Here is a 16,699-nt window from a genome sequence, read left to right on the forward strand (position 1 = left end):
CAATTGGCAGCTCTATCGCTTATGTTGCTGTACAGATCTTGCTGTCTCCGATGGTGGTTTCAGTGGCCTATGCCCCATGCTCTGGAATCCCCTCCTTAAACCTCTCTGCCTCTCCACCTCCCTCTCCTCCGTTAAGACTCTCTTTAAAACCCATTTCTTCGGCCAAACTTTTGGTCACCCCTCCTAATATCCTTAGTTAGCTTGAACATAATAGGAGCAGGAGTAGGCCAATCGGCCCCTCGAGCCTGCTCCGCCATTCAATAAGATCATGGCTGATCTGATCCTAACCTCAAATCTAAATTCATGTCCAATTTCCTGCCCGCTCCCCGTAACCCCTAATTCCCTTCTAGGAAACTGTCTATTTCTGTTTTAAATTTATTTAATGATGTAGCTTCCACAGCTTCCTGGGGCAGCAAATTCCACAGACCTACTACCCTCTGAGTGAAGAAGTTTCTCCTCATCTCAGTTTTGAAAGAGCAGCCCCTTATTCTAAGATTATGCCCCCTAGTTCTAGTTTCACCCATCCTTGGGAACATCCTTACTGCATCCACCCGATCAAGCCCCTTCACAATCTTATATGTTTCAATAAGATCGCCTCTCATTCTTCTGAACTCCAATGAGTAGAGTCCCAATCTACTCAACCTCTCCTCATATATCCACCCCCTCATCCCCAGGATTAACCGAGTGAACCTTCTTTGTACTGCCTCAAGAGCAAGCATGTCTTTATACATACTTTGTGAAGCACCTTGGGTTGTTTTAGTACGTTAAATGTTAAGTTGTTGTATTTACTTAAGCTCATCACAGGCAACATCCCCAGGCCCCCATTCAGCTTGTAGCAGCCCAGAGTGGTCTCTTAATGTTACAGTGACCATACTGACTGTCAGAGGGGACGGATGTATACGCACAGAAGGCAACTTTGAAAAGCCGGTTCAAATAATTCCGCATTTTAGACAAATTGATGTTTAGATTACTGGTAAAATGGACATGCTGGGAATAGTTCAGTTTTTGTACCAGTTCCTCTTTTTTTTAGGAAGCTTGAAGCAGAGGAACAAATGAAAAAGAGGAAGTCTGCTGAATGTGATCAACAGATATCTAACTCGAGGTTTATTAGTTGCAGTTCCCCCACCCAAAGAAAGGTCCCACCAGCCTAGAAATTACTGTTGAGTGATTGGTAATGCCTTCTCGTGACGTTCTGCTGTCCTCAATTCCACACCAAGGCTCCACTGACTGCTTCCACTTTTCTGTAACCCACATTACCTCTCACATAGTGACCACCCCTCCCCACATCCCGGCAGAGCGAATCCCAACTAACTTTAAAGCAAAACAATACCTGAAAACTGTCACTGCAGATCGCACAATAAAAACGGGGCAATCATTAATCAGCAGGAATTCCCAAGACAGAGTCCATTTGTACATTCGGCTGAATCTCACACCCACTTCTACACCCAACGAGCTGTAAATAGCCGAGCCTTTTACACTTGCTTCACTGCCCAGTCATTAGAATTTCACAATCATCACACACTTCCTGCCACTATGTATAGAGGAGGTTTAGCACTGAGTTAATTTGGATTCACTTCACTCCAGTGTGTGGTGTTCATATTGCAAATAATACACATTGTTTCAGAGTTAGGTGCTGAATCAAAGGTCTGGAAACTGGGGCAAATGGCAGTGTTATGAGGGTAAATTCACTGACCCTAACCCCCACCTCTGTCCCCGGCAGTGGCCACAGCACCAACCCCCAATCCCTGACCCCGACCCCCGCCCCCTGTTTGAGCATAGCTGCCCACAAGGAGCAAGGGTTTGGAGAATCTATCACAAAAGTCCTTTTATCTTACTTATTGATGCCATGCATTGTTCAACATTTCCAACATTAAAATATAAACTTCTAATTTCAATGTAGTCGCACTGTTTTCTGCTTTTAAAAACACTGTTTAGAGACAGGCTGGAGGCAGACAATTAGTGACCAACTTTCCCGTCCACCATCCTGAATTTCCACCTCAATGTTCTCATAAATAGGGCCACCTACCCCTCTCCCCCTCCTCCCAGCGACCTCTCTCACTCTCCCCACTCCCCCTCACTCCCCTCCCCTCCCCATCTCACCTCTCCCCCTTCCCATCTCACCCGTTTTACCCTTCTCCACCTCCCGCTTCCCTCCCTCCTCACCACCTACTCCCCCTCTCCTCCTCCTCAATCCTCCCTCTCTCCCTCCTCACTCCGCTCCTCCTCCCCCCACTCCCACTCCCCCCCCCCCCACACAATGGTGTCAAAACAGAGGAAATACATTATGCCACATAAGGGAAAGCTTTGGACAAAATAATTGCCTTTAACCAGCAGATCACCATGGTAACAGGAAGCACTCGGTAAGGGAGGGGCTATGAGAGAATCAGGACAATTCACTTCCCCTTTTGAAAGCATCTGTATTTGGTTTAAATTTCATCAGGTTTTCACCCCCAGTTTTCTTCTCCCTCCCTCTCCTCTTGAAGACTCTAATTCCCACTGGGAACTCGAGCCAAATGACAATTCTTCATGTGTGAGTGTCGGCTGTGACTCTTTGCCCGCTGTCTGATCTTGAGACCATCACAACTGGGGGCCTGATCTTGTTCTCATCCAATAGCCACACATGTGTTACAGGATCCCTAGGGCACCAATCAGTGCTGGGATCCCTGGCCGAACTTTTTCTTCCCCAATCCTGGGGTACTGAGGCTGATTGTAGAGTCCCCGCTGAGATCCGTTCATTCATCGAATTAGTTTGGCATAAAATTCCTGCTCGACAAATAACACTGCTCATCATTTGTTATATTTTTCAAACATTGTTTATTGAATGACTTCTAATCGCAATAAAGCTGCATTTTGCTTATCACACACCAGCAATGCGTTGTTCTATCTGAACAGAGTCCAAGGGGGTGAAATTGGTCTTCGCCAGTAGCGCAAAACTCATATTGAATCGACCGCCTGTTTCACACCGCGCCACAGTTACCTTTCCGTCAAAATTAAAACTGACGAAGACTGATTTCAGTCCCGAGCGTTGAGCTGTTACATTCTTCAACTGCTGGTTCCCATCTCCCACATCCTGAGTCGGTGAGAGTGGAAACTCTCATTGAGTCTGTCGCCGTGTTTGTGTCGATCGCCACAAAACTTCCGACCAAAAGCCAAAGAGCTGCTGCCGGAAGTTTAATATCGTTTGCAGAACACTTTGAGAAGATTTATCCGCACACAATCCTGTGCTTCAAGGGGCTTCAATGTTACAATCTGTGGAAACACATTTGCGTTTGAGGGGGTCGTTTGCACATGCGACGTCCATGGTCCGTGTGGTCTCTGCCTAGATATTAAGAGAGGAGATCACGTTTGATGGGTTTCACTTGCAGTCGGGGAGAAATAATGAAAGGGAGAAATAATAAAGCTCCTGGACCTTAATCTCGTTACATGAGATTAAGGTCCAGGAGCTTTATAACAGGCACAGTATTGGCTGAGAGGATTATACTGAAAGATTGCAACTACTTACATTTCACTCCCTGGATTTCAGTTTCGCCTCCATCACTAGGAAAACAGAAAATTAAACATGTGAGGAATGAGAAACATAAGATTCAATCGATATTAAACAGCTGTAAATGGGGATTTGTTTTTTTTTACCCCAGGTCATGGATTTGAATCCATCTCTCTCTCTCCGCTCTTCACTCTCACTCTATCCCCCTCTCCCTCTCCCCTTCTCGCTCTCTCCGGGCTCAAGTGGGCTGAAATGCAAAGGGGTAGAATTTATGTTCCAGTTGTGTAAAGTTTTGGTCAGACCGCATCTCAAGTACTGCATCAGTTCTGGGCACCGCACCTCAGGAAGGAGATATTGGCCTTGGAGGGGGTGCAACGCAGATTCACCAGAATGATACAGGGACTAAAAGGGTTAATTTATGAGGACAGGTTGCATAGACTAGGTTTGAGTAAAGAAGATCTAATTGAGGTGTTTAAGATGATTAAAGGAATTGATAATGTAGATAGAGAGAAACTATTTCCTCTGTTGGGAGAGTCCAGAACAAGGGGGCATAATCTTGAAATTAGAGCTGGGCTGTTCAGGGGTGAGGTCAGGAGGCACTTCTTCACACAAAGGGTAGTGGAAATCTGGAACTCTCTTCCCCAAAAAGCTGTTGAGACTGGAGGTCAATTGAACATTTCAAAATTGAGATTGATTTTTGTTAGGTAAGTATACTAAGGGTTATGGAACCAAGAAGGATAGATGGAGTTAAGATACAGATCAGCCATGATCTAATTGAATGGCAGAACAGGCTCGAGGGGCTGAAAGGCCTCCTCCTGTTCCCATGTCTCTATGTTCACAATACATGTGATAAAATTAGAACTATGAATTTAAAAATCATTGTAATGAGTCTGTACTTAAATACAATTTTGTAGATTTAGATCAAACATTCTTGTTTACCTTTAGCAGATTGTCTTTTCCTTCTGATTATGCAAATTGATACCCCATCAATGCAAATTATCACAAACAGGTACAGAACCAAAACATACATGCGTCTATCAGTGCATCTGGTGTAAGGATCTGCAGAGGAGAAGCAACATTAAGTTCAGTCTGTGCAATCCCGTGTTATGTGGGACAGCTGATTACACTGGTTACCTGGGATGAGGAACATACTTTTCCGGTTGGAATCTGGAATAGCACAATAACGAAGGAAGGAAATGGAACCGACTTATAATGGGTGCAAACTGGATTCTCTCAGCTTGAATTATTTATATTAAATGATCACATTATATTTTAGATTGTATCACTTACTTTCAGTATTTGCAGGGGTTATGCTGCTGTTCACTGAGGATATTCCAGATGTTGAGGTGGAGGTGTCTGAAGATTCTGCACTCGGCCCTGTCACAGCAAGGGAGACGTTTGCTGCAATCTTCCAGACAGGTTTCCCTGAATCCTGAACATTTACAGCACAGAGATACCTCCCTGTGTCTACCCTGTGAGCTGAGTGTATAGTAAGGTTGTGAGACTGGCTTCTATCAGTCGGATTGTGTGAGCTTTGGTTGGAAATTCGTTGTTCCGATTTTCTATCCACACAGCAGCGTGTGTTAGAATGTGAATTATAATCCTCAATGTGAACAGAATGCAGACACTTGCTGATGTTTCCAGATGTGATCCAAAACAGAGTGAAGGGCAGGCTTTTTCTATTCTCAAACTGACAGGGTAAAGTCACACTCTCTCCTTCTGATACTGTCATCGACAAGGAGTTTTCTTCGGTGAGAAATATTTCATCTGAATCTATAAACAACATTGAAAAGAATATTTGTTATTAATTATTTAGATGGGCCGATCCCAAATGTTATCCAGCTGTTCGATGTAAGTCTGATTCTGTCCGTAACCAGCTGCATTATCAGGAGTGTATAAAGCATGCGTGGCGGAAGGGCAGACCTGTTTTATTTTTAACCTTTGTTTGATTTGCCCAGCGTTACATTATATTAGTTTCATTCCCCAGTTAGAGGCAAATAGTATAAGATTAGGAGACACTCGGAGACTGAGGCCAAGACAGCACGTATAATGAAAGATCAAACCCACAAAGGGGCAGACACTGAAGGACAGAGACAAGGGGGAAAGACTTCGAACTCTTCTCTTTATCCGGATACGTAGTAATTTCATCCTTAATAAAGATTCTAAAGTTTTCCCAATGACAGCTATTTCCCCAAAACCTTCCCTATGATCTCCCATAATATCTCGCCTTACATCGTCTCCAATATCTCAGAAATATTTCCCCTAATATCTCCTCAATAACTCACCTGATAGTTCCCCCGATACCTGCTCCGATAATTCCCCCGATTCTTCCACCGATACCTCCCCCGATACCTCCCTGATACCTCCCCCGATACCTCCCCGATAATTCCCTGATACCTCCCCCGATAATTCGCCCGATACTTCCCCTGATGCATCTCCTGATACCTCCCCTGATATCGCCCCGGGACACGTACCACTTTGGATTATCACAAAGAATAAGTTGTGGTTTTCACATCCATCTCCTGTCAGTGTGACCCAGGACAGACAATCCGATGATCCATTTCCTGTGGAATCCTGAGCCGTGCAGGTAAATACCATAGAGTTTGATGTCTTCACATCGAATGTCAGTGACTGAGACTCCATTCGATCTTCATTTGTTTTATGTTTTTTACACTCTGGCTGATTTTGTTTTTTGCTCTTCTGAGGATTGTTGTTTCCACAAGATTCAATTTTCATCCCTTTTTTCTTACATTTTGTTTTGCCCATTTCTGTTCCGAGATCACTGGTACTCCACCAGGTTACTTTATTCCCAGCACCAGTGGGTACGTTGCATTGCAGAGTGGTGAAATCCCCTGGTCCTCGAGAGAAGAGATAAGTGGATCCTACAGGGAAAGGGCAGAATCAGATAGAGATAAATAACATTCCATACAGGAAAGGTCATTAAACACTCAGTGTGAAACAAAGCCTCTCACAGTAAATGAAGGAATGGTATTTTTTAAAACTGCACAATGGCTTGTAATAGGCCAGTTTATTGTTGTTCTTTCACAAAATTCTTTGCCACAGTCTCTAAATTAGCAAATCCACTTGGTGTTACAAATTACTTTTGTGTCAAATTACATTTTCCAAATTGTTTCATTGACGCTTGTTGACAACGTCTTCATTATTTTTTTAGATCTACTAGATCACCCTGCAGGAAGCGGATGATTACAGACATCAGTTAATGTCAGGATTAGATCGGGCTGTGATGCCCCCCATAGTGTGCCAGTGGTGGATTGGACATTGAGCCTGGTGACAGAGAGGGATCCAGGTGGGAGAGCCCCACCCTGGGAGAGCTCAGTGTTAGTTATGGCATTTCTGCAGGATATTGAAATCAAATATTAATATTGCAGTGATTTTTTTTGTGACACAAATGATATCACCTCACTATGTGCCTGTGAACAAAGAACAATTTCACGAGGTCGGTCTTTATTTTGTGCGATGGTGTAAAACGGGTGATAACGAATCGTCAGCCCGTTTTACATCAATCCCCATTTTTATTTCCATTGACTTCAAATCTGTCCTGAAGCAGTGTATCAATGGAAGGCAGGGAATGGTGGGGTCCACAATAACACATCAGGGGGAATTCACTGACCCTGCCCCTCTCCCCCGACAGTGAGCTCTGCTTAAAGGAGATGCAATTGATTTGGGCCCATTCCCTGACCCCTGCCCCATGTTTGAGCATGGCTGTCCACTGGTGAATTTACCAGTGATGTCCTTTTATGTTACTCAATGGCCCCATGCATTGTTCAACATTTCCAACAGCAAAATATAAACTTCTAATTTCAATGTAGTCACACTGTTTTCTGCTTTTAAAAACACTGTTTAGAGACAGGCTGGGGGCAGACAATTAGTGACGAACTTTCCCTTACACCATCGTGAATTTCCACCTCAGCGTCCTCATTAATAGGGCCACCTGCCCCTCTCCCCCTCCCCCTTCTCCCCACAGCAACCTCTCTCACTCTCCCCATTCCCCCTCACTCCCCTTCCTCCCCCTCTCCCCTCCAGGTTACCTGGGACGAAGAACAAACTTTACCGGTTAGAATCTGGAATAGCACAATAACGAAGGAAAGAAATGGAACCAACTTATAATGGGTACAAACTGGTTTCTCTCAGCTTGAATTATTTATATTAAATGAGTCACATATTTTAGATTGTATCACTTACTTTCAGTATTTGCAGGGGTTATGCTGCTTTTCACTGAGGATATTCCAGATGTTGAGGTGGAGGTGTCTGAAGATTCTGCACTCGGCCCTGTCACAGCAAGGGAGACGTTTGCTGCAATCTTCCAGACAGGTTTCCCTGAATCCTGAACATGTACAACACAGAGATACCTCCCTATGTCTACCCTGTGAGCTGAGTGTATAGTAAGGTTGTGAGACTGGCTTCTATCAGTAGGATTGTGTGAGTTTTGGTTGGAAATTCGTTGTTCCGATTTTCTATCCACACAGCAGTGTGTGTTAGAATGTGAATTATAATCCTCAATGTGAACAGAATGCAGACACTTGCTGATGTTTCCAGATGTGATCCAAAACAGAGTGAAGGGCAGGCTTTTTCTATTCTCAAACTGACAGGGTAAAGTCACACTCTCTCCTTCTGACACTGTCATCAACATAGAGTTTTCTTTGGTGGGAAATATTTCATCTGAATCTATAAACAACATTGAAAAAAATATTTGTTAATATAATAATCTCCCCTAATAATCTCCAGTGTGGTACTTTGTCAAAAGATTTTCTAAAGTCCATGTACAACACATCCACTACACTTCACCATGTCTGATAGCTCCTCAAAGCTTGGTTAAGCATGTTCCTCTTGAAATCCGTGCTGGCTACTCCCCAATACCTCCCCTGTTACCTCCCCTGATACCTTCCCCGATACCTCCCTGATACCTCTCCTGATAGCTCCCCTGTTACCTCCCCTGTACCTCCCCTGATACCTTCCCTGTACCTCCCCTGATACCTTCCCCAATACCTCCCTGATACCTCTCCTGATAGCTCCCCTGTTACCTCCCTGATACCTCCCGAATGCCTTCCCCAATACCTCCCCAATACCTCTAATGACACCACCCCGTTACCTCCCCGATACTTCCCCTGATACCTCCCCGATAACCCCTGCTACCTCCCTGATATCTCCCCCAGTTACCTTCCCCTGATACATCTCTTGATACCTCCCGATATCGCCCCGGGACACGTACCACTTTGGATTATCACAAAGAATAAGTTGTGGTTTTCACATCCATCTCCTGTCAGTGTGACCAAGGACAGACAATCCGATGATCCATTTCCTGTGAAATCCTGAGCCGTGCAGGTAAATACCATAGAGTTTGATGTCTTCACATCGAATGTCAGTGACTGAGACTCCATTCGATCTTCATTTGTTTTATGTTTTTTACACTCTGGCTGATTTTGTTTTTTGCTCTTCTGAGGATTGTTGTTTCCACAAGATTCAATTTTCATCCCTTTTTTCTTACATTTTGTTTTGCCCATTTCTGTTCCGAGATCACTGGTACTCCACCAGGTTACTTTATTCCCAGCACCAGTGGGTACGTTGCATTGCAGAGTGGTGAAATCCCCTGGTCCTCGAGAGAAGAGATAAGTGGATCCTACAGGGAAAGGGCAGAATCAGATAGAGATAAATAACATTCCATACAGGAAAGGTCATTAAACACTCAGTGTGAAACAAAGCCTCTCACAGTAAATGAAGGAATGGTATTTTTTAAAACTGCACAATGGCTTGTAATAGGCCAGTTTATTGTTGTTCCTTTCACAAAATTCTTTGCCACAGTCTCTAAATTAGCAAATCCACTTGGTGTTACAAATTACTTTTGTGTCAAATTACATTTTCCAAATTGTTTCATTGACGCTTGTTGACAACGTCTTCATTATTTTTTGAGATCTACTAGATCACCCTGCAGGAAGCGGATGATTACAGACATCAGTTAATGTCAGGATTAGATCGGGCTGTGATGCCCCCCATGGTCCAGCAGCCTGCTGATTCTGACTGTCGAGACTTGTATATGAAGAATGGCCACTCGCACGAGGTGCTGGAGGGCGGCTGGCACCCGGGGAACAGTAATCCGGCACCTGGGCCTGGAATCGTGCTGATCAGGAAAGAGTTCAACTTATTGGTCAGTCTCCTGTAACGTTGCACATGGAGACTCAAGACTGGTGCAATCTTTAGTTGGGGCGGGGTTAAAAGGAGGGTGATAATTGGACCAGGGTGCACCGTCATAATGCAGTCCTTGGCGTGTAATTGGCAAATAAATTTCAATATAGATAAGTGTGAGGTGGTACATTTTGGTAGGAAGAATAAGGAGGGCCACAAACTCCTTGGATAGTAGGAGTCCAAATGTGGCAGAGGAGCAGAGGGATCTGAGGGTACAGATACACAAATCACTAAAAGTAGTGACACAGGTTAATAAGGTCATAAAAAAGCAAACCAAGCACTGGGATTCATTTCTAGAGGGATAGAATTGAAAAGCAGAGAAGTTATGTTCAAATTGCATACAACCTTGGTTCGGCCACACCTGAAATACTGTGAACAGTTCTGGTCTCCATATTATAAAAATGATATAGAGGCACTGGAGAAAGTGCAAAAAAGATTTACTAGGATGATACCAGAACTGAGAGGTTATACCTATCAGGAAAGATTGAACAGGCTGGGGCTCTTTTCTCTCGAAAAGAGAAGGCTGAGGGATGACCTGATAGAGGTCTATAAAATTATGAAAGGGTTTGATAGGGTAGACGTAGAGAAGATGTTTCCACTTGTGGGTGAGACCAGAGCTAGGGGCCATAAATATAAGATAGTCACTAATAAATCCAACAGGCAATTCAGGAGAAGTTTCTTTACCCAGAAGTGGTTAGAATTTAGAACTTGCTACCACAAGGAGTAGTTGAGGTAACTAGGCATAAATGCATTTAAGGGGAAGCTGGATAAACACGTGAGGGAGAAAGGAATAGAAGGATATGTTGATGGGGTTAGATGAAGTAGGGAGGGAGGGGGCTCATGTGGCATATAAACACAGACATGGACCTGTTGGGCTGAATGGCCTGTATCTGTGCTGCACATTCTATATATAATATACCTTGATTTCATATTACTATTTTTAGTAGGAAACGGGGCAGCCAATTTACTCCCAGCAAGATCCCACAAACAGCAATGTGATAATGACCACTTAACCCGTTAGTTATGCTGGTTGAGGGATAAATATTGACCAGGTCACCAGGGAGAATTCCTCTGCTCTTCTTCGAAAAAGTGTCAGGGGATCTTTTACATCCACCTGAGAGGGTTGACGGAGCCTCACTTTCACGTCTCATCTGAAAGACGGCACCTCAGACAGTGAAAGAGGCCATTCAGCACATCTTTCCTGTGCCAGCTCTTTAAAAGAACTATCCAATTAATCTCACTCCCCTGCTCTTTCCCCATAGCCCTGAAAATTATCCAAATCCCTTTTGAAAGACACAATCGAATCTGCTTCCACCGTTCTTTCAGGCAGTACAATCCAGATTATAATAACTCGCTGCGTAAAGATTGCTCCTCGTGTCGCCTCTTGTTCTTTTGCCAATTATCTTAAATCTGTGTCCTCTGGTCACCGACCCTCCTGCCAGTGGAAACAGTTTCTCCTTATTTATTCCATCAAAACCATGCAAAATATTGAACACCTCTATTAAATCCCCCTGAACTTTCTCTGCTGTAAGTGACCCTCCTCCTCCATTACACAGAGTCTGGATAGAGATCCCCCATTACACAGAGTCTGGATAGAGATCCCCCATTACACAGAGTCTGGATCGCGATCCCCCATTGCACAGAGTCTGGATAGAGATCCCCCATTACACAGAGTCTGGATAGAGATCCCCCATGACACAGAGTCTGGATAGAGATCCCCCATTACACAGCCGGGGGAGGATCATACAAAGGATGGTTGTGGTTGTTGGAGGTATATAAACTGAGTTCCAGGATATCACTGCCGGGCTTCTTCAGGGCAGCATCCTAGGCCCAACTATCTTCAGCTGCTTCGTCAATAACCTTCCCTCCATCATAAAGTAAGAAATGGGACTGTTTGTTGATGCTTTCAGTGTTCAGCTCCATTCTCAATTCCTCAGATAATGAAGCAGTCTGTGCCCGCATACAGCAAGACCTGGACAACATCCAGGCTTGGGCTGAGAAGTGACAAGTAACATTCACAACACATAAGTGTCAGGCAATGACCATCTCCAACAAGAGAGAGTCTAACCACCTCCACTTGGCATTCAATAGCGATACCATCACTGAGTCCCCCACCATCAACATCCTGGGGGATCACCATTGACCTGAAACTCGATGGGACCAGCCACATAAATGCTGTGGCTATTACAGCAGATGAGAAGCTGGTATTTTGCAGCAAGTGGCTCACCTCCTCACTCACCAAAGCCTCTCCAGCACCTACAAGGCATAAGTCAGAAGTGTGATGGAATTTGCTCTACTTGCCTGGATGGGAGCAGCTGGAAAAAAATTAAAGAAGCTCGACACCATCCAGGCCAAAGCTGTCTGCAGACCCATGACCTCCGCCACCGAGATGGACAAGGGCAGCAGGTGCTTGGGAAACCATCACCTGCAAGTTTACCTTCAACTCACACAACGTCCCGACTTGGACATATATTGCTGTTCCTTCATTGTTGCTGGGTCAAAATCCTGGAATTCCCTACAGAACTGCATTGTGGGAGCACGTTCACCACATGGACTGCAGAAGAAGGCCCACCAGCACCTTCTCGAGGGCAATTAGGGATGGGCAACAAATGCCGGAATTGCCAGTGACGTCCACATCCCAAAGAATGATAAAAATAAATATGAAGCAATCATCTACTTATTGAAGGAAATTAATTTAAAGATGTGCCATTCAATACTGGTTCCTAAGCTTTGGTGTGATTGTATTAACTGATAATGGGTGCAAGGACATCAGTTAGTCCTGTAAACGGAAATATCTTTGTAAATATTGTCTTTTTAATTGGGGTTTCTGTAGGAGGAGGAAATTAGCTGGTGCTGAATGGTACAGAACCAAAGACAGACTCAAAATTACAGGGTATCACTTGGTGGAATAGCAATTTTTTGTAAATTATTGCTAAGATAATGAAGTAAGAGAGTTATATCGAACTCGTTAGTTCAATGGAAAAAGATCTCATTAGTCAGGAAACCAGCTTATTACCTACAGTTATCAATAAGAGATAATTTAAATAGATTCTCCTTATATGGAGTTGTATTTTAACTTTTGGTATCATATTGTAACCATCACTAGTGATTGGACTAGCTTTTAAGTGCTTGTTAAGCATTATTGCATGTACTGCACGCTTAATAAATCTATGAACACTTGTGCTCAATATTTCAAGAATCTTGTTGAATTTGAGGATTAGATAGAACATCTAATCATAAATAAAAACCATCCTCTAACAGAGGATGAGACCGGAATGCTACCAGGAATGAGGGAATTCAGTTATGTGGAAAGACTGGAGAAGCTGGGATTGTTTTCCTTAGAACAGAGAAGGTTATGAGACGATTTAATAGAAGTGTTCAAAATTATGAAAGGTATTGATAGCGTAAATAAAGAGAAACTGTTTCCATTGGCAGGAAGGTCGGTAACCAGAGGACACGGATTGAAGATAATTGGCAAACGAACCGGGGGATATGAGGAAAATAAATGTTTACACAGCGAGTTATTACGATCTGGAATGCACTGCCCGAGAGGGTGGGGGAAGCAGATTCAATAGTAACTTTCAAAAGGGAACTGGATATATTTTGGAAAAGGATAAATTTGCAGGTCAATTTGAAAGAGCAGGGGAGTGGGACTAATTGGATAGCCCTTTCAAAGAGCCGGCACAGGCACGATGGGCTGAATGGCCTCCTACTGTGCTGCATTAATCTATGAGAAGAAGACTTTTCAGCCCATTGTATCAGTGCTGGCTCTTTACCAGAACAATCTCATTGCCCCGCTCTCCCCACAGTCCTGTATCTTTCTCTGCTTCAAATGTTTATCCCATTCTCATTTAAAAGATGCAATGATCTCGGCCTCAACCAGTCCCTGTGGAAAACATTCCAAACTCCAACAACCCTCTGTGTAAAGACATTTCTCCAAACCTCTCTCCTCACTCTCTTAGTGACAATTTAAACTGACGACTCACGATTAAACCTTTAAACGGCACAGCAAGAACTGTGATACGAGCACATTAAACACCCGCAGGAGAACAGCACCGATGGGAATCGATATCTTTCAATCTTTATATTTCTCCATTGAGATACAGATCGACACTGAAATTTCCAGACAAGAAATATGTTGAAGATTAACTGAAAGTATTAATCCTTACCTGTAGCATGTTGGAACAGAAGGAACAGACCCACAAACAAAGCACTGAGCATCATTTCAGATTCTGAAATGGATTTTGCTCTTCAGAAGCTGGGCGGCTGTTTCACCATCGCGTTCTGATCTGTGAGAGAAAAAGAGAAGTGTAACTTTTAGAGGTGATGATGAGAAAAGAAACTTCCTGTTCGACCATCTCAGATGAAATGTGTGATCTGACGTTGAATTAATGGACCTGGGAACAGCAATTGGGCTGTTTGTTCAACCCTCCAACCAGAGAAGGGACTGGAGAGGTGAATACAAAGTGCAAACTATGAGTGTGCCACTGTGCATCACAGTGATAGTGAGTAACACACCCAACAGATACGTTAACGGCCCCCTAGCATGATGTAGATAATAACAGTCTGGAGTACAAGAGCTTTTAGTCAACAGTAACATCAGATCAACGCCCCCCAACCCACTCTCCCACTCTCCCCCACCCCACTGCTCCCCCCACTCTTCCCCCCCCCCCCCCACCTTGCAGAGGATTAACATGGGAGACAATTTAAATGTTGCGTCACAAGATCACAATATCAATACCGTTGAGAGAGTGTTAGCTCCACCCCCACGTGCCATCTAACTGGACCTTGGATAAATCGAAGGTCCCGCTCCTCATTACCTTACCAGCAACAACAGTCCCAGTGTTGATCAGTCTTTGTGTGAAGAAATTCTTCCCGATGTCTGTTCAAATTTCATTCCACCAGTGTTAGCTCAAACCCCTTGTTCTAGTATCTTGCATTACCTTCAAGTGGATTCGATTTGCTGTATCCACACTGTTTAATATCATTTATTTGATCATTCTTCAGTATGTGGGCGTCGCTGACAATTCCGGCATTTATTGCCCATCCCTAGTTGCCCCTTGAAAAGGTGGTGATGGGACTTCTTCTTGAAATGCTGCAGTCCATGTGGTGAAGGTGTTCCCACAATGCTTTTAGGTCTGGAGTTCCAGTATTTTGACTCAGGGACACTGAAGAAACTGCTGGTGTATGTCCAAGCCGGAATGCTTTGTGACTTGGATGGGAACTTGGAGGTGAAGGTTTTCCCACGTACCTGCTGCCCTTGTCCATCTAGGTGCTGGAGGTCATGGGTTTAGGAAGTGTTGCCAAAGAAGCCTTGACGAGTTGTTTCAGTGCATCCTGTAGACAGTACACACTGCAGCCATGTGCGCCGGTGGTGGAGGGAGTGGATGTTTCAGGTGGTAGATGAATGGGCTGCCCATTAAGGGGACTGCTTTGTCCTGGATGGTGTTGAGCTTCTTGAATGTTGTTGCAGCTGTACCCATCCAGGTAACTGGAGAGTATTCCATAACACTCCTGACATGTGCCTTGTAGGTGTTGGAGAAGCTTTGGGGAGTCGGGAGGTGAGCCACTCGCTGCAGAATACCCAGCCTCTGACCTGCTCTAGTAGCCATATCATTTATGTGGCTTATCTAGTTGAGTTTCTGGTCAATGCTGACCCCACGCCCCCCAAGGATGTTGACGGTGCGGGATTTGGTGATGGTTATACCACTGAATGTCAAGGGGAGGTTGTTAGGCTCTCTCTTGAAGATGGTCATTGCCTGGCAAATATGGGGTGCAAATGTTACTTGCCACTGATCAGCCCAAGCCTGGATGTTGTCCAGGTCTTGCTGCATGCAGGCATGGACTGCTTCATTATCTGAGGAATTGCGAATGGAACTGAACACTGAAAAAATCAGTGACCTTATGAAGGAGGAAAGGTCATTGATGAAGCAGCTGAAGATAATTGGGATTGGATGACGCATGAGGAACTACTGCAGCGATGTCCCCCTGGGGATGAGGTGTTGGCCTCCAAAATCATCCACAACCATCTTCCTTTATGCCTGAAAATCCACTTCATTGACCAAGCTTTTGGTCACACTTTCTATTACCTCTTTCTTTAGCTCAGATTCCAATGTTTGCTCACAGCTCTGTGGGACGGGCATGTTGGGAACAGTTTGGTTTTTGAACCAGTTCCTCTTTATCATCTTTTTACTTAGAAATCTTGAATCAGAGGAACAAATGAAAAAGAGGAAGTCTGCTTAATGTGATCAACAGAAATCTAACTCGAGGTTTATTAGTTGCAGTTCCCCCACCCAAATAAAGGTCCCACCAGCCTAGAAATACCTGAAAACTGTTATTGCAGATCACAATAAAAATGGGGCAATCATTAACCAGCAGCAATACCCAAGACAGAATCCATTTGTACATTCGGCTGAATCTCACACCCACTTCTACATCCAACGAGCTGTAAATAGCCGAGCCTTTTACACTTGCTTCACTTGAGAAGGTGGTGCTGGGCCTTCTTCTTGAACCGCTGCAGTCCGTGTGGTGAAGGTGCTCGCACAGAGCTATTAGGTCGGGAATTCCAGGATTTTGACCCAACAACAATGAAGGAGACGTGGCAATAGGAACAGTATGTGACTTGGAGGGGAGCTTAGAGATGATGGTGTTCCCAGGACATTGCTGCTCTTATCCATCTGGGTGGTAGAGGGAGGGAGTTACTGTAAATGGTACATACCGAAGCCATAGTGTGCCAGTGGTGGAGGGTTGGACATTGAGCCTGGTGACAGGGGCACCAATCAAGTGAACTGCTGGGTTCTGGATTGAGGAAGAGTCACAAGGGAAGAGATACTCACATCAAAGCTAGAATACACAGTGAAGGAGAGGCCAGAAAGCAAAAGGTTGCACTGACTCTTTGGGTTTTGCAGTGTAAGTATAGAGTACTTGGATATATTTGTCTGAAGCAGAGAACACTGTCCAGGGAGAGTTTTGTTGGCTGGTCTATAATCAATTTGTAAATATAAAAGAGACACT

At 44.2% G+C, this 16,699-nt stretch overlaps 1 protein-coding gene across 4 annotated transcripts; it reads right to left on the reverse strand.

Annotated features, from left to right (window-relative positions):
- Window positions 1–2,790: 2,790 nt before the first annotated feature.
- LOC137304612 (serine-rich adhesin for platelets-like) lies at window positions 2,791–13,961 on the reverse strand. 4 transcript variants are annotated; one of them, XM_067973254.1, is made up of 9 exons: window positions 13,855–13,961; window positions 8,715–9,122; window positions 7,688–8,170; window positions 5,959–6,366; window positions 4,775–5,257; window positions 4,424–4,543; window positions 3,631–3,731; window positions 3,503–3,537; window positions 3,268–3,319 (listed from the first exon to the last, which is right to left on the reverse strand). In XM_067973254.1, exons 1-7 carry the CDS (start codon window positions 13,907–13,909, stop codon window positions 3,637–3,639), a joined length of 2,052 nt encoding a protein of 683 aa, XP_067829355.1. In that variant the 5' UTR covers window positions 13,910–13,961; the 3' UTR covers window positions 3,268–3,319; window positions 3,503–3,537; window positions 3,631–3,636. The 4 variants fall into 4 exon arrangements, with proteins under 4 accessions (XP_067829354.1, XP_067829356.1, XP_067829357.1 ...); XM_067973253.1 differs by lacking the exon at window positions 3,631–3,731 and having other exon boundaries at window positions 2,791–3,319; window positions 3,503–3,529; XM_067973256.1 differs by lacking the exon at window positions 3,631–3,731 and having other exon boundaries at window positions 3,230–3,319.
- Window positions 13,962–16,699: the final 2,738 nt, after the last annotated feature.

This window comes from Heptranchias perlo, chromosome 38 (assembly GCF_035084215.1).
Source record: "Heptranchias perlo isolate sHepPer1 chromosome 38, sHepPer1.hap1, whole genome shotgun sequence".
Lineage (NCBI taxonomy): Eukaryota > Metazoa > Chordata > Chondrichthyes > Hexanchiformes > Hexanchidae > Heptranchias > Heptranchias perlo.